At 42.6% G+C, this 20,906-nt stretch overlaps 1 protein-coding gene across 3 annotated transcripts in view; it reads left to right on the plus strand.

Moving 5' to 3' along the window:
- The window catches only part of TMEM196 (transmembrane protein 196), a 53,892-nt gene extending 33,532 nt beyond the window's left edge, over window positions 1–20,360 (plus strand). For 2 of the 3 annotated variants that reach the window (XM_085851673.1, XM_085851675.1), the window contains exons 2-4: window positions 1,242–1,298; window positions 17,148–17,405; window positions 17,638–20,360. In XM_085851673.1, the coding sequence (XP_085707799.1) occupies window positions 1,242–1,298; window positions 17,148–17,405; window positions 17,638–17,712 (390 nt within the window). In that variant the 3' untranslated portion in view covers window positions 17,713–20,360. The remainder of the gene's footprint in view (window positions 1–1,241; window positions 1,299–17,147; window positions 17,406–17,637) is intronic. The other variant, XM_085851676.1, reaches the window with a different exon arrangement.
- Window positions 20,361–20,906: the final 546 nt, after the last annotated feature.

The raw sequence follows: 20,906 nt of genomic DNA on the forward strand, positions 1-20,906 counted from the left end.
TTTTAGTGTGCAAGCTTGGTATTATAATAGAAATATTTTGTTCTTTTTGCATAAAGTATTGAACTCGTCCTGCACTTATAAGCACGATTTCATTCATAATTATTCGTTTTTTCATAATAATTTTTCATAATAATTTCCCTTTGGACTTGGTCCGAAATGGGGACTTGTGGATTAGGATATCGATTTTCGTGTCTGTGCATGCGTGCGTCCACAACCATACCTCGGATATGTATGGACCAATTTTGTTCGTACTTGGCATAAAGACAACACATGACAGTCTATACATACGCACATCATTTTGTTTCACGATGCGATCAAAGACGGCAAGTGGCGGCCATTTTAGTTGTAAAAAAACCATCCAAAAAAACCCCCTGGTGTTGAACACGTCCTCAACCATTGCTCAGACAGGCATTTACCGATGTTGTTGAAACTACGCACACATGTAAATAATGATTGCTTACATACGCACGTCATTTTCTTTTTTCAAAGACCAGATCCAAGATGGCTGACTGGCGGCCATTTTGTGAATTAAACTTGTCCCCAACCATTTCTCCGACATGCATTGTCTGATTTTGTTCAAACTTGGCACAAGCACAGTACACAATGGCATACATATGTACCTAACTTTATTTTGTGATCTCATCAACGATGGCCGACTGGTAGACTGGTGGCCATTTTAGTTGTACATATATATGGGCTCGCCCTTTAAGTCCGCACTGCAAAATTACTAAAACAATGGGGGCAATGACATTTTGTGTCTTTCTTACTTGTTTCTTGTGAATTCATCAGTTTCCTCATTTTAATGATCCTTGAAAAAAATGTATTTGGCTGGAGATCAGAGTGGGAACAATAAGGCTTTCGGACACGGCTCAAATTTATCCTACCGTTTTCTCCTACACTACTTCCTCTTCCTTTTCGACCTACTTCTTCATCATATTGTGTTTTTTCACTTCATCTTCATGTTTTTCCAACAATTGCATTCTCGACGTCACTCGTGTTGATGTACATGAATGTCCTTGTCTGTTCATCATCACACAACTTCCAGTTTGTAATCAATGTGTACAAAAGTAGTGACATCATTGACTGGTGATAATTTAAATTATATATTTTTTTCTTTGCTTTGAATACCGAATTAAGACAAGTTTAATTACCACCTCAGTGATCTTTGTGCTTCCTTGATTGTAACCGAGACGGTTATGAAAATGTTCTTCACTTCGTTCACCTTTTCTCCTTGTGCGCAGTTCATCTTTTGTGGCATCTGTGGCCTGCTTTGTGCAAAGAAGAGGACCGGTCTTTTTGTGAGTACCTCTTCACTTGATTAATTATGATATGGATGTAACGATCCTGTTTGGTTATGACTCTATTATATAATTACACTTGTGCAGATCTTCAGTATTTTACCTCTGCCACCCAAGGTGGATGGTGGTTGTGTTTTCACCCATTTATCTGTCTGTCTATGTTTCCTTGTTACTTACGAAATCTAAAGATTTCGTAAGTATATTGATGACTTCCGTCCTCTGTTTGTGTGTTTGTTTGTAGGCACGATAACTCGAGAAGCGAAGAAGCTACCAATGTCAAATTACACCACGTGATTCAGGAGGGTGATGGCTAGCGCTGATTAGATTTTGGTCAAAATCGGTCAAAGGTCAAGGTCACAGTGAGGTCAAACATAATTCCGTAAATTAATGTGGAGAAATGGAGTATTTTTGCTTCGCTCGACGTTACGAGTTCATTTTAACTTCGGTTTTTGCGATCGCTTAGGACGCTTAAAACTCGGTTGTCGAAATTCTGTTAAAAATCGGATGTTTTGGAGACGTTTTAAGATCGTATAAAAATATTTCACTCGACGCGTCACGGGTCGTCACGTGATGCAGTGCGCTTGAGCAGACGCGTCGTTGAGTCAGGTAAAGGTTTTCCGTGTGCGCGCTGACGGTGTTTTCGATAAAGATGGTGTTTAGAAGTCATTTTTTTTTATCCCAATAAAGGTTATCGTCGCATGCCTGACTCGCTGAGCCGTCGGATTATTTAAAGATTGTTGGTGGATGGCCGAATATTACGGTTTTGTGACTTTGATAAAATAATATAAAATAATTACGTGGAGAAATGGAGATTTTTGCTTCGCTCAACATTACGAGTTTGTTTTAACTTTGATTTTAATTTTGTGTTCGGTTTTTGCGATCGCTTAGGACGCTTAAAACTCGGTTGTCGAAATTCTGGTAAAAATCGGATGTTTTGGAGACGTTTTAAGATTGTATAAAAAATATTGCACTCGCCGCGTCACGTCACGGGTCGTCACATGGTGCAGTGCACTTGAGGAGAGGCGGCGTTGATCATGTAAAGGTTTTGTGTGTGCGCGCTGACGGTGTTTTCGATAAAGATGGTGTTTAAAAGTAATTTTTTATCCCAATAAAGGTTATCGTCGCATGCCTGACTCGCTGAGCCGTCGGATTATGTAAAGATTGTTGGTGGATGGCCGAATATTACGGTTTTGTGACTTTGATAAAATAATATAAAATAATTGCGTGGAGAAATGGAGATTTTTGCTTCGGTCGACATTACGATTTTTGATGGTTTGGTACAGAATCATCGTAGAAACTTCTGATTTGCATTGCTACCTTCTCTAGAGACAGCTTTTATTAGACAAGGTCAGAGGTCAAGTTGACGATTTCGCAAGTACCAGTCTATGACTGCTTGTTTGTGAGCTCAATATCTCAAAACGTTGTGGACGGATTCAGACAAAACTCGGTGGAAAGGTTGGATGTGTGAAGAGGATGAATTGATTCGATTTTGGTGAAGATCCGGGTCGGATCTGAATGCTATAGAGTTGTTTAAGTGCTTCTTCACTATTTATATATAGGACTAAAAACGATATATGGCATGACATCTCAAAAAGTTATGGACGGATTAGAACGAAACTTGGTGGATGAGTTGGGTAGGTGACAAAGCAAGCTGATTAGATTTCGGTTCAGGTCCGGATGTCGATCCAGCCTATCAGTGGGATACAAAACGTAAAATGTTCAGCCTGGTGGAGGTATACGCTCTACCAAGTGCCGTTATAGCTTACACTTTGTGATTACTTTTATGTACTCTATATCATCCAAAGGTTCGTTTTCGTCGTCCCGAAAGTCTCCATCTCTATAAAATGGATAGGGTCATGCTCTCACTCTCACTTCATGTCTTCACCACCATTCATCATCTGCGAGTGGAAATGTCGAGGAATTGCTTCTTCCATTCTTTCAGTGGTTGATGGCTCTGAATATTTTGCCACAACTGGGCAGGCTGTCGGGGCAGGAATTGGAATCTGGCCAGTGTACCGGCGCACCGAGGCTTCCTACTTTCAAAAGGCACTACAGGGATCTTCAAATGACAACCAACCAAGCGTGAGCAAACAGGACAGCCAGATTAATGTTCCCACTGAAATAATGGCATACTCTATGATGCAACCTTGCCTGCAGAACCTCAGACTGACGTTCATAATCAGATCCTCATTCTGATGGAAATCAAACCCAGCACAGCATCTGATTTATCCATCGGAAGCTTCACACCGTAATTGCATTGCTTTGCTTTGTCTCTGCACCTAACAGTGGATTCAGTAGCTTCCTGTCAGCAAATAAGCCACACTGAAAGGTGTACCCTATTGGACGTAACTGTGTTGACCCTATCATCCAATTTGGCCATAATTACAAGTCAAGACTGAAATGGTGTGGTGATAAGTTGAAAGGGGTCATTTTTTTTTTCCCCTTGTCCAAAAAGGCCACCTATCCACGAAGATCAATCGAGCTGCTTCAAATAATCTTTAAGATTGTGTTGGAATTTTACTGAACTGCACAATTCACCTGGGTAAACAGCAATTGAGCAGTGGATCAGGACTGGACTCTGACTCGGCTTGCCAGGACTTGAAACCTTCAGAGGATTGCTTGAACTTTTGAAGTTCCATTTGCATAATGAAAACAATTAGCTTTTCTCAACAGCGATGTTGTGCAATATGGTGTCCAATCATCCATTGTGAGGAGTAAAGGCGACGATGCATGTAAACAGAGACAAGAGGTAAATGGCCATGAAAGGCAACAGGTGAAGCCACAAAGTTTCCTCCCAGTAGAATGGTTTAAACCTTTACACAAAAAGTAAAGTTAAAAACAAGTTTATTATCACATCTACAACTCCTCAGTGTTTGAAGTTTGCCTTTTGCCTCATATTAGTTCCCCATGGTTATCGCTCAAACCTTAAGTGATATTGCAAGACATATAAAGGGTTTCCAACATTTTGTTTCCTGCAAATTTATTGTTCTCTTGGATTCTATTTTTTTTCTTGCAATTTCATTCCTCCATCTTTCTAAAAAAAAAAACACTCACATGCAATTCTTTTCTCGATTCCGAGATGCAACTGATGCAGGGTGTTCAATAAATACGACATATTATTGCGGAAATGGCCCTTAGTGTGTTATTAAATATAGGATTAGCCCAGATCCCCCCTTAAATGCATGTTTAGCCAGGTTGTTCAGGAATTGGACGTTACATGTGTGGCGGGAGGTGTAGCAGGCTGTCCAGTGTTTGTACAGTGGTGGTGTACCGGGAGGCACCTTGCTTCTTTTTCCTTCCCCTCTCCGAACTAGCCCCGCCCGGCGCTCTGAGAGTGTCGGTCGGCGAGACGTGTCGGCAGCCAATTGGTGGAGGGCAGCTGCAGTCTCGGGCAATGGACCAATCACGGGTCCCCGGGGGAGTGTCCAGAAGAGGAGCGCCGGGAAGGCAAGAAAGGAACTGCATGAGGTCAGTCTGCCTTCTGCTGGATGAGAGGCTGCTGGAGTCAAGCCTGCCTTCTGCTGGATGAGAGGCTGCTGGAGTCAAATCTGCCTTCTGCTGGTTGAGAGGCTGCTAGAGTCGAGTCTGCCTTCTGCTGGATGAGAGGCTGCAAGAGTCAGGTCTGCCTTCTGCTGGATGAGAGGCTGCTAGAGTCGAGTCTGCGTTCTGCTGGATGAGAGGCTGCTAGAGTCGAGTCTGCCTTCTGCTGGATGAGAGGCTGCTAGAGTCGAGTCTGCCTTCTGCTGGATGAGAGGCTGCTAGAGTCGAGTCTGCGATCTGCTTGATGAGGAGTGACTTTACGGCTGTTCCTCCTCGGCAATGGACCCAGTGTATAGGTCGTCCCAGGTTCATCCTGAATCCAACCACGGAGCCTCTGACTGTCTTTGCTCCCGGCACAGCTCAACACGTTTATCCATCCCGTCGATCCGCCTGCGGTGCCCAACACCCCGATTTGGCCTAATCTGGTGAGCAGGCCAGGCCTGGATTTTTATGCTGGACCTTGTGAAAAGCCAGCTGGAGCACACCGTGGATCTTTCGATCTTGTGCCGTTGACCTTATGGGGGCTGAACGCGCTGAGGCTGGTGCATGAGCAGTGCGACAAAAGGACGCCACCGCCGTCTTGCCACGCGGCATGTTCAAGCTTGGGCGCTTGAATCCATTGACATCGGCTTGTCACGGGCCGCATTCGTGCCGTTGACACTTTTCCTCTCGTCCATGAGGCATCACCCAGTACTCTGTGTCTTGTTTGCATGTTGTCTAAGGTTTATCTCGATAGGGTTCCCTTCGAAACCCGTAATTCGTAGCTCCCTAGTTAAGAGCGGGTTATAGATTAATTATAATGTTTGTGAATGTTTTGCTTGTGTCGTGTTCCCCGATGTGACCCCAATAAATTTGGCTGATTCATATGAAAGTTGCCGCCTTGAGTTTATTTTTGCCACGCTGAGGAACAACCGCTCGATTTGTATATAAAACCAAAATGGTTAAGGACTGGCAGACTTTGCTCGGTCTCTGACAAACCCATTATGTAACCGGGGTCTATTTCCCCAAATGGCAAGGCACAGGTGTACTTTGGTATCGTAATCTGAGGCGCGTAACCCGAGACCTGTGCCGAACCAGCCTGCGTTATAACCCCTGAGACGGCGGTGCTGTTAAGTGACGCCGAATCTTCAACATTTGGCTGTCAAGAGTGGGGTGCGAATCCCGCCATCGCCCGATCTTCAACACTAAAAAAAACACTCACATGCAATTCTCTTCTCGATTCCTAGATGTAACTGATGCAGGGTGTTCAATAAATATGACATATTCCCAACATCCCAAAGCATTCAGCTTCTTTTTCAAGAAATAAGTATACTACATCTAGCTAGTTGTAATAAAAAAATTATTGCTAACTATACATGTATTGAAAAAGAAAAAGGAAGGGAAGCCTTGGGTTAGATTATTGTACGTCGCTTTTAGAGCTTCTTGAACATCCTGTGTTACAACCGATCCTAGTTCAGTTGACTTCTCCGAGACTTCTCCCACTTGAGCAATTGACTTCCCCCAGAGGAATCCCCGGTGGTGGAACCTTCCTTCCTGTGTGTTCCAGCTTTCCACTCTTATTGCATGACTATCACCACGCTTGATTGATTTATATTTCTATTTTCACTTTACAGAAAGTGAGCTCGGTAGCATGACCCAATACAATCCATTATGTTTACCAGCCTACACATTAGTTATTTGCCTTTTATCTCCAATGGGAATACTTGCTTATCCTATTAGCTTCAGTCTCTATAATCCCTGGGTATTTATTGCCACCTCCCTGGATACCTGGATTTACTCAGCATGTTGTATTTATGATTTAAGTTGCTATTCAGACAACGTGATGTTATTAATCTGCAACTTTTTTTTTCCTATGATAGGAACCAAGCATAACATGTCGTTTTTAAAGCATCTTTAGCACACACTGTATTTCTTAATTTTCAAGGAACTGGAGAAAAATTGGGAAGAATCACGACAAAACTGTTAGGTTTGTTGTATTTAACTTAATTATTGCACAAATGAAACAAAGCATAATGAGAACGGCACTCGTAGAGCACATAGTCTCACCTTGTGCGCTCATTCCGAACAAAAATACCATCTTTAACTGAACATGCTACTATTATGGCCCATATATCTGTATCATGCACCCTATTATGTCACATACATTGCCATAATAATAATAATAATAATGATAATAATAATAATCTTTGTTGTCCCGTATCCAGAGAAATTCCTCTTTGGTGACACCATAAGTTCAAGCATCATAAAAAAAGCATAAAACCATAAAGAAAACAGTGAAAAATATGGAAGATGGACTAAATAGCAAAATGGCGATGCTTTATTGATTATTGATTAATTATTAGGATACTTAACAACCACTTTTGTGCACATGAAGGCTAAATTGAGTCAATGAAGATGAATATGAAAAATAATAAAAATCTAACTATATTCCCCATGGCTCGTTGATCATATGAATGAAGTTTCGTATCGATCTGTAAAGCGGTTCTGGAGAAGAAGATTTTTTTAACGTTTATATTTTCAATCCAATATGGCCACCAGACCATGTGACCCATGATGTCATAAATTTAAATTCTTCACTCGTCAGGTCATAGATCATGTTTCAGATTACAGTGACGATTTCAGATTACATGAAACACATGAAGTTTCAGATTTTTCAGATAAGGATTTCGATTCAACCAATTTTGGCTGGAATATCACTACACCAATGACGTCATCGATATCACTCTATATATCTCAAGGGGAGTTGATGACATGTGCCAAGTTTCAATTTTTTTTCGTTGAGTGGTTTCGGAGATGTCCAATTCTTTTTTCCTTTAATCCAATATGGTTGTTATACCGGTGTGACCTATGACGTCATAGTTGTCAATTAGCCATTTGGAGTACCTCATATGTTTTAAAGTTTCATATCGATCAGACAAGCAGTTGCAGGGAGAAAAAGAAAGATTAAAGCAAAAATATTGTTACGTTTGTAGGGGGTGGTAGGACTCACTTTAGAACAGTTAGGAATGTATAGCTGAATATGCTCTATGTTCAGGTAGTTTAGCCATTTCGATGTATTAAGTAGAGAAATGTTAGCTTAAGAATAGTTCTGTTTAAATGTACATCATACAAAAGGTGATGTGTTATCTATCTATAATTCCAGCTGTGTGTGTGTGTGTGTGTGTGTGTGTGTGTGTGTGTGAGTCTGTGCCCGCTGTTTCTCGACAACCACTGGTCCGATCTAATTGAAACTTGCCAAGTATATTGCTGGGGATCTGAGTATGTGCCTTTTCAAGGTTTGATATTAATTGGACAAGTGGTTCCCAATTTATGGACATTTATTTACCAAACCAATGACAGGACACGTTGCTGCGTAGGCATGGCTGATGGGGAAAGGGCGCCTTAGGTACCAATGACAGGACACGTTGCTGTGTCGGCGTGGCTGATGGGGAAAGGGCGCCTTAGTTACCAATGACAGGACACGTTGCTTGGCATTTTGCACCCACAGTATCTATCTTCTATCTATCTATAATTCCAGCAATCTCTGTTTGTTTGCCTTTCAAAAGGTTTGAAATTAATCGGACAAGTGGTTCCCAAGTTATGGCCAAGTTAGAGCGCGTTCCCAATTACGGGTTACAATGTACGGACTTCCGGATAGTGATGACTTACTGTATTCTAATAATTTCTCGATTTCTTATGCGCATTTATAGATAAACACAATGCCCCAATCCAGTCGTCGTTTACGAGAGCGAAGGAACGGCCTGTGTAGTTGTTTGAAAGTTGTTGTTATTTTTTTTTTTTGCACATACGGCCACGCACATATGGCCATGCACATATGTGCACGCGAGAGCGAAGGAATGGCCTGTGTGGTTGTTGTTTCTGGCACTCGGTTTGAAAGTTTTTTTTTATGTTTTACTTGCACGTACGGCCAGGCACGTATGGGCACACGACAGCGAAGGAACGGCCTGTGTGGTTGTTGTTTCTGGCACGCGGTTTGAAAGCTTTATTATTATTATTTTTTGCACGTACGGCCACGCACGTACGGGCATGCACAAGTCCAATAAATGTCCAGGGTTTAAGGAGAAGGACCTGTATGCGAAACCCTCTGTAATCTCCAGGTGGGGCACCAGTGAGGCCCTGGGAAAGAGAGGGGAGGAGTTTTGAGAGGAGCATCTTCGAGGAGAGAGAGGGGGGAGGAGTTTTCATGAGAGAGAGAGAGAGAGAGAGAGAGAGAGAGAGAGAGAGAGAGAGAGAGAGAGAGAGATAGAGATAGAGATAGAGATAGAGATAGAGATAGAGATAGAGATAGAGATAGAGATAGAGATAGAGATAGAGATAGAGATAGATTTGTTCGGCACGGAGAGTTGGAGTTTTTCCTTGCCTGAGAAGTGGCTGGAAGTGGCTCGCCTGTTCATGTTCCTGCTTTATCACCTGTTCATGTTCCCGCTTCGTCTCCTGCTCGTGTTCCTGCTTCGTCACCTGTTCATTCTTGCTTCGTCTCCTGCTCGCATGGTTTGTGGTTGCTTTGTCGCCATCTGCATCGATGCCTCAACAAGAGACAAGACCTCACCTGATTTTCGTTCCCCTCCCCGTCCATGCTTGAGTATGGTGTGAGGCCCCTTAGGTTTTTTTATTGCTCTTGTAAATAATTATTTATTGTGAATTCATGTTCCTCTTTTGCCAACCCCCCCCCCCCAATCCCACTGCCATACCCCACCACTGTGGTTTACTCCTCTGTTATTTGTGGAAGGGAATAAACCCCATTAAATCAGAACCAAAGACCCCATGTGCTTTTTGAGGTTCCCGCGTGCATGAAGTCGCCATTAATTGAATGCAGTCCAAGGGAGTAAAAAGCCAGTTTGGTCCATTAGTCCAGGAGTCAGTGTTAATAGACTGCTGGACATGACAAAATATAGATGTGGACACAGACAGACAGACAGACAGACAGATGTGTGCTGCAATAGTCTCACAACCCCTTTTGGGTGAGACTCATAAAATTTGTCATCCATAACATCACAGAATGTGAATGAATAAGTACATTGTAATATTTGAAGGTAAATTGCAGAAACACTAATTGGCATCTCTAATTTCTCAGGAGTTTCAAGGACCTGTTTTTTTTTTTGTATACCTTGTCAAGACTCGTGTGAGAGCTAACACGCAACACACAGCAAGGGGGGCATGAGACAAGAGGAGCGGGAGAGGGAAGGACAAAACAGTGGGGAACAGAGACATTAGGAGATCTGTGGAAGGGAGAGGGATGGGGTGGGGAACATGGGGTATACAAGATGGACGTTACAGGGACTTTCAGGAAGGAAAGCAGGGTATTTGAAGGAGGTGGGGTTGGGGTGGATAAACGGGGGTAGAAAAGATCAAGGATTTGGAAGGGGGATGATAAGAGGTGGTGCTGAACAGCTGTTTTGAAGGCCTGGAGGGAAGAATGGGATTGAATAGAGTGAGGGAGTTTATTCCAAAGGTGGGAAAAAGAGGAATGAAAGAGAGAAGGTGAGCAGTGATTCGTGATTTTGGTAGTTTTACCAGAAGGGGGTTGTTGGCAGATATTGAGCGCCCTGTGGAAATATGGTGGGGACAAATCGCAGGCAGAGCAAGGGGGGAGGGGTGCGAGTCCGGAGAGGAGACGGTAAAAGACCACCGACCTGCCTGCAGTGAGAGAGTGAGAGGCCCAAAGACTCAGCCTCATCGCGGGAGGATACCATTGGGACAACGTTAAAAGATGTGGCGTGGTTGAACAGTGGTTGAAGAACAATTAACCTTTGACATGCCTGGACTGTTGGCTTAATGGTTAGGGTGGTGGACTTGGAATCTGAGGATCCTGAGTTCAAATTCCACTCGGAAGTTGAATTACTATCAGGTGGGGTCGACTCTGCCTGACATCCTTCTGAGGTCAGCAAAATGAGTGCCAGCTTTCTGGTATCCTGTGTCGGAGTGGTGACCCATCCAGGATTGTGCCAAATAGCCAAGAAGACTGCGAAGGCAGCAACAACGCTCTGCACAGAGTATGATCCCGATGGATGGATGGATGGAACCTTCGACCATGGTGAAAGGTTAACCTGGTTTATAGAGGTGTCATGCTTGTTTGTCACCGAATGTTGAGTCCACTGGACTGGTATCCTTGACGTTGTGGGTTCAATTCCAGCTGGAGGCAGCAGTCATTCAGGAAGCAGATTGCTGTGTGTTGTTTGCATTGGGAAGTCTTCCATTCCAAGGGATGTATCTGTTCTGGTGCGTTCCGAGCTGTGAGCAGAACCGACTGTTTTGACTGTCTGATCAGCTGCAAGTGACATGATTGCATCACCATTCTGTGTGGATGAGAAGATGTTGCAAGCCTGTTCCTAAAGATGGTGTTGAGGTTCTCATCGTACCGTCTTGCTTTTCTGAATTTTGCATTCTCTCCCAAATTGCTTCCCAGATTGATACATGCTATTGGATAACAGCTGTGCTGAAATGTGACTGAATACCTTTTCATTCCTTTAAACTGATACGAGTTCAGTCTATGTAATATTTTTCTGCCCAAAGCACCAACAACTCTTCAATCGTAAAATAATAATAACAATAATACTAATACCATTGTATTAGTATTAGGGCCGTAAAGGCGCACAGGGCTGCCAAGGCAGATTCATTGGCAAGGAGTACAGTTCTGGACGGGTCGCCACTCCGACACTGGTTACCCCGAATGGGTATTCCCCCAGTACACTGGTACACATTTCACCAACCTCAGAAAGATGACAGGCTGAGTTAACTCCACCTGCTGTTCATTCATTGGTTGACAGGGGCTCAAAGTCAAGACCCGAAGTTCCTAAGCCGGCCACCTTAACTGCAAAGCCAACACCAGGCTCCTTCAATCATAAAACAACATGAAAACAGGCCTTCGTTGCATCCACCATTTTTTTTTTTCTTCCTCGATATTACAAGGGGCTTGGAGCTTGATGACAGAAGCCTGGGAACATGATGACATTGCTGTTCCTATGGACTGTTCCACCTGTTGGAATGAGATTTTAAAGGATATGCAGAACGCACTTTGCTTGTCTGGTTGAAGGCAGGATTTCCTTGGGAGAAGATTGCTTAAGCTGTTCCAGCACAAGACCTGTGTGCAATGTGAACGAGGCATAAGCCCCATCGATTGAGCTCAGCTCATGAGAATTATCATGCAATTAATTAATTGTTAGTTCTGTTCTACCTCTACTTCTTCTATGCACTTCTCCAGGTTGCCAGCTTGTAATTATTGTTGTCCACCGGTTGTCCGCTCTTCATGATGCATGTCCGGCACAGGTCCATTTCAGTTTTTGTGACCAAAATTTCAAGGAATTTTTTTTTCTGTCTGATCCGTTTGTTTCCCTTCTTGTCCCTTTTGTTTATACCATGACAGTATCTTTCCACGGCTCTTCACGTGATTATCAGTTTCTGTTCCATCTTCTTTGGTTGAGACCGTGTTTCACTGCCACTTGTTATTGCTGATAGAACTCAGTGATTGGATGCTTTCCTTTTACTACACAGGGTCAGTTTGCTCTTCATGACGTTTAAAAAAGAATTTCAAATGTTCCCCATCCTGCTCCAGTATGTGTTCATAACAAATTCCCTATCCAGCAGGGAAAAACGCATTGAAACTAGAAGGGCACTCGGTAGAGTGCATACCTCCGCCCTGTAATGCCTGATCCACGAGAACATATTGGGCCCAATACATTTTTTGACATATCGTGCTTTATATCGTTTTTGGCCCAATCTCTCAATGGTGAAGAATCACTTTAACAAGCTCAAGTGAGCTAAGATCCTCGTACTCTTAATGATGACGTCATAAAAACGAATATGACGTCATTGTGATGTATCAGGTTTGCGATAAATTAATTATCCGTGCTAATGCCCGGCTTGATTCCCGCAAGCAAAATTCAAACAGCTTGCCTAGTTTCGGAGATAATAGTATAGGCGATTTCCATTAGCGGCGATATTATGACATCAACTTTTTTTCTCGGAAGAATTTCCAAAATCGGAGATGGTTACTGCCTGCGCGTGGGCTTTCTGCATATACATGGCAAGTTTCACGAAGATCCGATGAAAACTCTGGGTTGTGAAACAAAAAATGTCAAAAAAATAGGAATGACGTCATAAAAATTGATATGACGTCATAGTGATGTATCATATGTGTGGTAATTAATCTCTGCTAATGCCCTGTTCGATTCCCGCAAACAGAATTCAAAAAGCTTGCCTAGATTCAGAGATAATTTTTCAGGCGATTTCTATTCGCGGAGATATTTTGACGTCATAATTGTTTTTCTTGGAGGAATTTTCAAAATCAGAGATGGTTCCTGTCTGCGCAGGGAATTTTTACATATATATGTCAAGTTTCAGCAAGTTTCGATGAAAACTGTAGGCTGTGAAACAAAAAAGTCCACAAGAAGAAGACGAAGAACAACATGAGTAAGACTTAGAGATCCTCCACGAGGATCTAAAAAAGTCCACAATAAGAAGATGATGAACAATGACGTGAGTAAGACTTAGAGATCCTCCACGAGGATCTAAAAAAGTCCACAATAAGAAGATGAAGAACAACAACGTGAGTAAGACTTAGAGATCCTCCACGAGGATATAAAAAAGTCCACAATAAGAAGATGATGAACAATGACGTGAGTAAGACTTAAAGATCCTCCACTAGGATGTAAAAATGCCCACAAGAAGAAGATGAAGAACAACAACGTGAGTAAGACTTAGAGATCCTCCACGAGGATCTAAAAAAGTCCACAAGAAGAAGATAAAGAACAACAACGTGAGTAAGACTTAAAGATCCTCCACGAGGATCTAAAAATGTCCACAAGAAGAAGATGAAGAACAACAACGTGAGTAAGACTTAGAGATCCTCCACGAGGATCTAAAAAAGTCCACAAGAAGAAGATGAAGAACAACAACGTGAGTAAGACTTAAAGATCCTCCACGAGGATCTAAAAATGTCCACAAGAAGAAGATAAAGAACAACAACGTGAGTAAGACTTTGAGATCCTCCACGAGGATCTAAAAAAGTCCACAAGAAGAAGATGAATAACAACAACGTGAGTAAGACTTAGAGATCCTCCACGAGGATCTAAAAAAGTCCACAATAAGAAGATGATGAACAATGACGTGAGTAAGACTTAAAGATCCTCCACTAGGATCTAAAAATGCCCACAAGAAGAAGATGAAGAACAACAACGTGAGTAAGACTTAGAGATCCTCCACGAGGATCTAAAAAAGTCCACAAGAAGAAGATGAAGAACAACAACGTGAGTAAGACTTAAAGATCCTCCACGAGGATCTAAAAATGTCCACAAGAAGAAGATAAAGAACAACAACGTGAGTAAGACTTAGAGATCCTCCACAAGGATCTAAAAAAGTCCACAAGAAGAAGATGAAGAACAACAACGTGAGTAAGACTTAGAGATCCTCCAGGAGGATCTAAAAATTTTACTCGTCGGATCCGGATCCGTATCTTCATTAAAATCTCATTACTTCGTCCTTGTCACACACCCAAGTTGTACACAACATTTCATCCGGATCCATCCACAACTTTTTGAGATATCCTATATTGAGCTGGCGGAGGTAACTGCAACTGCAGTCGGTGGAGCGCAAACCCCCGCCAAGCTGAACAGTTTCCATTTTGTATCCCACTGATGGGCCAGATCTGGATCCGAACCTGAACCAAAATCTAATCGGCTTGTTCTCGTCACCGAACCAACTCTTCCATCAAATTTCATCCGAATCCGTTCATAACGTTTTGAGATATCTTGCTCACAGAGAGACAGACAGACAGACAGACAGACAGACAGACGTGAAAACATCACCTCCGTCCACCTTCAGTGGCGGAGGTAACAATTTTTGCCAACATCACACAGATAGTGTGTACTTGTTGTTCGAGGGCGCGACGTAATTTTGACCAAACTTCAACGTCAAGAGCCCGCTGGAACTTTGAAGTTGCAGAAAGTACAAATGTTTTATCAACAAAGGTCGTGTACGTTTCGCATAAGAGGTGATGCATCCAGCTCTTCTTTACCACTCCTCTATCGTAACACTACCATTAAAAGCCACATCTCCAAAGTCGACTGGGTGTTCACTGCATCGGACACACTTGTTGCACCCGGACCTTTAATTTCCACGGCTATTAGACTGCCGTCTCGTACTTACTTAACATTAACAATATATTCCCAATGTAATCACACCAAGTCAGCTCTTCCAGATCGCAAGCCCAGTGAAGCATTTTGATGAATATTGATTGTGTGGCCAAGAGAGCAGATTAAAACATCCAACCATCTGAGATGCTCATTTGCAAATGACTTGTTTACGGATGTTTTCCACTTGGGATCTGAGCATTCCAAGACATTAATGGAAACTGCAAGTGGATTCCAAGTTTCATTTAACACGGGGCTGCTCTTACTATAGCACGGGGAGACAAGTACACCTTCGCTTTTGTGAACCTGACCTGACTTGCTCAGAGATGTCTGTTTCAAATACACTTTCCATGTGAAAAGGATGCAAATGATGCGTCATACGTCACATAATCAGGAAAAAAACAAATGATGCTCACTGCAAACGGGGGCACAGCAAGGATGGGCCTATAGTTGCGTGAAATGGTACCCCTCACAGAAATATCCTCCATGTCTCTCAAGGGATCTCATGATAATCCGTCGAGAATCACACCATATCCCTTGAAAATTGTATGGGATTTTTCTTAAAGGGACACGGCACGACTGGTTTTAAGAAATGTGAGAAAGGAATAGTACCTTGTTGATGTAGAATGAAGTAGTCGGAGAGGACGCTCGCACTCTCGATGTAGTGATGGTGCAGAAAAAAATGTCCGTCCCACCCGCTACATACCCGCCACCCGCCAACCTGCAATGCTGACATGCATGTACTCATGATGGATGCATGTACTCATGTGGTTTTCTCCATACCTTGGTCCTTCCATCAGCATGAAACAGCAGGAACCAGGATTCATCAGACCAGGCAATGTTTTTTCCAATCCTCCAGTGTCCAGTGTTTTCATTCCTTCGCCCACTGTAACTGCAGGTTCTTGTGTTTTTTTTTGCTGAAAGCAGTGGAACTCTGTACGGCCGTCGGCTGCCATACCCCATTCGTGTCAAGGTACGACGAGTTGTGCTTTCTTAGGAGTCTTTCGGCACCAATGTTGTACTAGACTGTCGGTTGACTAAATGAAGCCCGTCTGTTGCTCTACACAATTTGTGTCGGCCTCATTTGGCCTCTTTCATCAATGAGCCATTTTCGACCACTGGCCTGCCGTTGGCTGGATGTACTTTGGGTGGTGAACCATTCTTGATACACACTGGAAACTGTTAAGCGTGAAAAACCCAGCAACGTTGCAGTTATTGACACACTCAAACCAGTGCGCCTGGCACTGACTACCATACCCCATTCAAAGGCACTTAAATCTTTTGTCTTTCCCATTCGACCCTCTGAATGGTACACATTCACAATCCATGTCTCGATGATCTCAAGGTTTAAAAATCCTTCTTTAACCTGTCTCCTCCCCTTCATCTACACTGATTGAAGTGGATTTAACAGGTGCAATAAATAAGGGATCATAGATTTCACCTGGATTCACCTGAGCAGTTTATTTCATGGAAAGAGCAGGTGTTACTAATGTTTTGTACACCGATATATATATATATATATATATATATATATATATATATATATATATATATATATATATATATATATATATATATATATATATATATATATATATATATCACGATTAGAAGAAATGGTTTATCTTCATGTAGAAATACGCGCACATACAAAGGGTGGATATTTTGAGACACAGGAGGTCTCTGTTCCGCCTTCTGAAACCTGCATATGGAGATAACAACCAACACACACACACACACACACACACAAACACTCACACACACTCTCACACACACACACACACACACACACACACACACACACACACACACACACACACACACACACACACACACACACACACACACACACACACACACACACCCACACACCCACACACCAACAGCCACTGAGATTGGGGGAAGTGCCGACACTTGCCAGGGCACTCTGGGTACCAGTGACGCCACAATGATGGCACCGCCTTTCTTACCGCACTCAGCGGGACATTTCTTAAGAAGGAATTTCCTCCTCCCCATGGATGCCAACCAGACTTGGAGTGTACTGTCGAACCATTACACCATCGAGTCTGTTTCACGCGGTGACCTGGAAGCATAATAACCTGCAAGCATGATGAAACATTTGACCTGTAAACATGATAAAAAGGGAAAGGTTCATGCCCTATTTTTTCCACCTCATTCCAAGATGATCCTCTTCTCATCGCTGTGCATCTGTGGCATGATCGCGGGCATTCTCAACGTGCAGTTCCTCCAGGAGGACTCTCTGCGCCGCAGCACGGTACGGAACTCCATACGCCTCGCCGCGCTCACAACTGCTGCCGTTGGTATTGCCGGCTGTCTGGCTGCGTCGTGGCTCACATGCCGCATGGCACGCAACGAGCAGCGACGCATGTTCTTCGAGATGGAGCACTCGCTGCACCACTCGCATGAACTCACGGAGAAGGTGGTGGCCCTTTCGATTTGGAACTTAACTATAAAGTTAAATGTTAGATATGTTACCTTATGTTATGTGCATCTGTAACATTAAAAGCGCCATCTATATACAGTATGTGCGCAAATATAGTGATGCAAAAAAACGCAAAGTATGCGCAAACTCCTTCTATCCCAACTCTTCCAACACTGGTTTCTCCTGTTTGTTTGTTTTCTCTTCAAGACTAATTCTTCATGCTTTGCAGGAGCTGGCTGACCTGAACAACAGCGGGTTCCCCTCAACATCTACCAACGGAAAGCAATCTCCAGGTGAAGGATGATGATGACCCTTTGCTGTTGAATGCTTCTGCCTTGTATCGCATCTTCCCTATTGTGATGGCATGGCAGACAAATGAGCTCGTCTTACAGGCTGCGTCTCGGGCAAAGCAACTGGCGAAGCCAATGCCACGGAGCCTTGGGATAACTTAGGCACAGCATCAGCTTTCTCGCGCTTGCTTAAAATACGTTTCCGAAGGTTGTTCACAAGAGCATTTCCCCGCAGGAGAGAGATGCACGGCAATATGGCATGCACTATGAGGCTGAAAGCTTGTACAAATATCTGAATATGATGCAATTGAACATCTGGGTCGAAGGGTTGAACATCTGCTCCATGGTTTGATGCCATTGAAGATGTGGATTTGAAGCGTTGAGGATCTGCTCCATGGTTTGAGGCCTCGAAGATTCTGGGTTGAAACGGTTGAACATCTGCTCCAGAGTTTCAGGCAATTGAAGATCGCGGTTGAATATCTGCTTCGCGGTTTGAGGCACAGGAAATCACACCCCGAGAATGCATTGCGTTTGACGCACTTGAGATGTGCAACCTCACTTCATACGTTCTCTCTTCTGTGTGCTCTCGCTCTCGATTAATGTTCTAGATCCTCCATTGAAAAATTATTTCTCCTTCCATTTTCGAACAAGCTTTTGCGTGTCATTGAATACTCTTCAAATTGTGTTCGATTAACTCAGACACATGAACTTTTATCTACCTAGATTTGAGATAAATATTTGGAAATATTTTTGCCACATGGAAAAGGTTTTCCTACTTCCGATTTTGACTTCATGGCCATGATATCAATGCATGAGAGTTTCCAATGGATTTCAAAACGTAATTCCTACCATCAATTGATTATAATCCCCCGCCAACCAACGAAGTTGGCGAGGGATATAGAAATGGGTTCCGTCCATCCGTCCGTCCGTCACATTTCGTTTCCGGAGCTTAACTACAAATCCCCTCAAGATGTATTTACGAAATTTGGTACACATATCAAGCAAGTTGTGAACTGGTGCCTTTTGATATTTTATAATGGATAGGTCACATGGTTTGGCAGCCATGTTGGATTCAAGAAAAATATTAAATTATGTTTTCTCTGGAATTGATAGGTCACATGGTTTGGCAGCCATGTTGGATTCAAGAAAAATATTAAATAATGTTTTCTCTGGAATCACATAACCTAACAAAGCGAAAATTTGCAACTATCATCTTCCATCATGTCTGCATACATAGTAAAAAATATGACATCACAAGTCACACGGTTTGGTGGCCATCTTGGATAGAAAAACACACCTCATCCGATTAACACGAAACTTCACACACGTATTCCACTGGAGGATTGGAGGCAGAAGTAAATTTATGATGTCATAGGTCACATGATTCGTCAGCCATCTTGGATTGAAAATTAATAAATTTTAAAAATCTTCTTCTCTGGAACGGCTGGACAGATTGAGGAAAAATTTCACATACACTTTCCCCAAGATATCCTTTCAGAAGTTTGTTAATTTCTAATTGATAGGTCACATGGTTTGGCGGCCATATTGAATTTACCCTAAAACCTTCAAGCATCTTCTTCTCCAGAACAGCTGGTCAGACCAAGGGGAAACTTCACATACATATTGCACACGCTTAGGGAATATAAGTTTGTTAATCCTCATTTACTATGGCGGGGGATATCGAAGACTTTGTCTTCAACGGATGTTAGTTATTATTATTTTAAACAACAAATTCCATCGATCTGGTTGATGAAGGCCTTTCCTTTCATTGACACAAATTGGCATTCATAAAAAGATTCCATCTTCACAAAGACTTACTGTGGACTTCTTTAATCGTTTCAATTTTAGCCTTCCAAAAAAAACCCCTCAAACTACGTATAGTACACGTGCTGATGCAAATTTGCATATGTGATAAATGGATGACTTCTTAATCCAAACAGAATTTGGACTTCATCTACTGCTTCTCGACCGGCCTCCATTATTCCCACCTTTTGTGGGGTTGGCCGGGGAACGTTTTTGGCCGAAGTCTTTCACAAAACGGCTGGCCAGGTCTGACGTTCGACTGAAGGAGGTTGCAATTTGTTCAGGTTGCCGGCGATAACTCACCGAAACTTCCTGAAAGGCACTGTGGGATCGTGAACACCCCCCCAACAACCAGTACTGGCAAATAGGTCTTCTGGATTAAAGTCCATCCGATGGACGGCACACATATTGATGCCTCACCCAACATGTTTAACACCAGGGTGATTGTTTATAGCTCTGTCAGGATTCGAACCTAGGCGAGAAAGCTCAAAGCTGAGTCACATACCTCTTAGCAATCCTTCCTGCTCTACATCATTTGAATTTGATGGCTGTGAGCAACTGTCTGTGATGTGTGGGATGTAAAAACAATCACAAACAGGATGTGGGTTTCAGAGACAAGTGCCCCAAGTAAAGATGTTCATACAAGAGTAAAGTTTGTAAATAGAGTCTGTACAATCTGTCCGAAATAGTTTTGCCGAAATGTGAATATGTATGCAACAAGGCGTTCTCCTGCGAAACAAGATTCCACATTTCATAGAGGAACTGAAATGAACCAATTCTTTTGCTATTGAAACATGCAGTGCATGACTTGCTCTACAGTTGTGAAGAGTATATTTTTATACATAATAAAAAATGCGAAGACATCACCTCTGTTTTTGTTGTTAATTTTTTTTAGCTAGTAATAAGTGTCCATAACCATCCTCGACAATGCTGTGGAACATTGATCGAGGCCCTCACTTCTTTTTTTTATTCTTCCGCACTCAATTTTTTATCTGTGTTCACTTATTCGTTTTCTCCACAACCGCTTGAGCGATTAACCCAAAACTTCCAACAAGTTCCAAAAAGTTTGTTTTCTGTAGGCGTGAGTTGCAGGGTATTTCACGTATCAGGAATAAATGGCCTTGACAAAATTATCATCTGTGCTCTTTTTGTGTTTAATTAGATATTCCAGCAATTAAAACACACTGCGGTGCTGGTGTGAAGATACCGTAACATATGGCCCTCACGCCCCCTTGTGTCGAATTCCGACAGAGCCCGAGAAAACCTTGCGGCATTCCACAGGAATTTCCCAGTGTTTTCCATAATCTTTCTTTCTTATAAAAATGATAAATAATTATCATCACACCATGTTTGAGATGTGTTTTAATTGCTTTGTGTACTATTGAGTTGAAACGCTTCAATGAAA

Source organism: Eptatretus burgeri, chromosome 13 (genome assembly GCF_056783735.1).
Source record: "Eptatretus burgeri isolate ZD-2024b chromosome 13, Ebu_testis_v1, whole genome shotgun sequence".
Classification (NCBI taxonomy): Eukaryota; Metazoa; Chordata; class Myxini; order Myxiniformes; family Myxinidae; genus Eptatretus; species Eptatretus burgeri.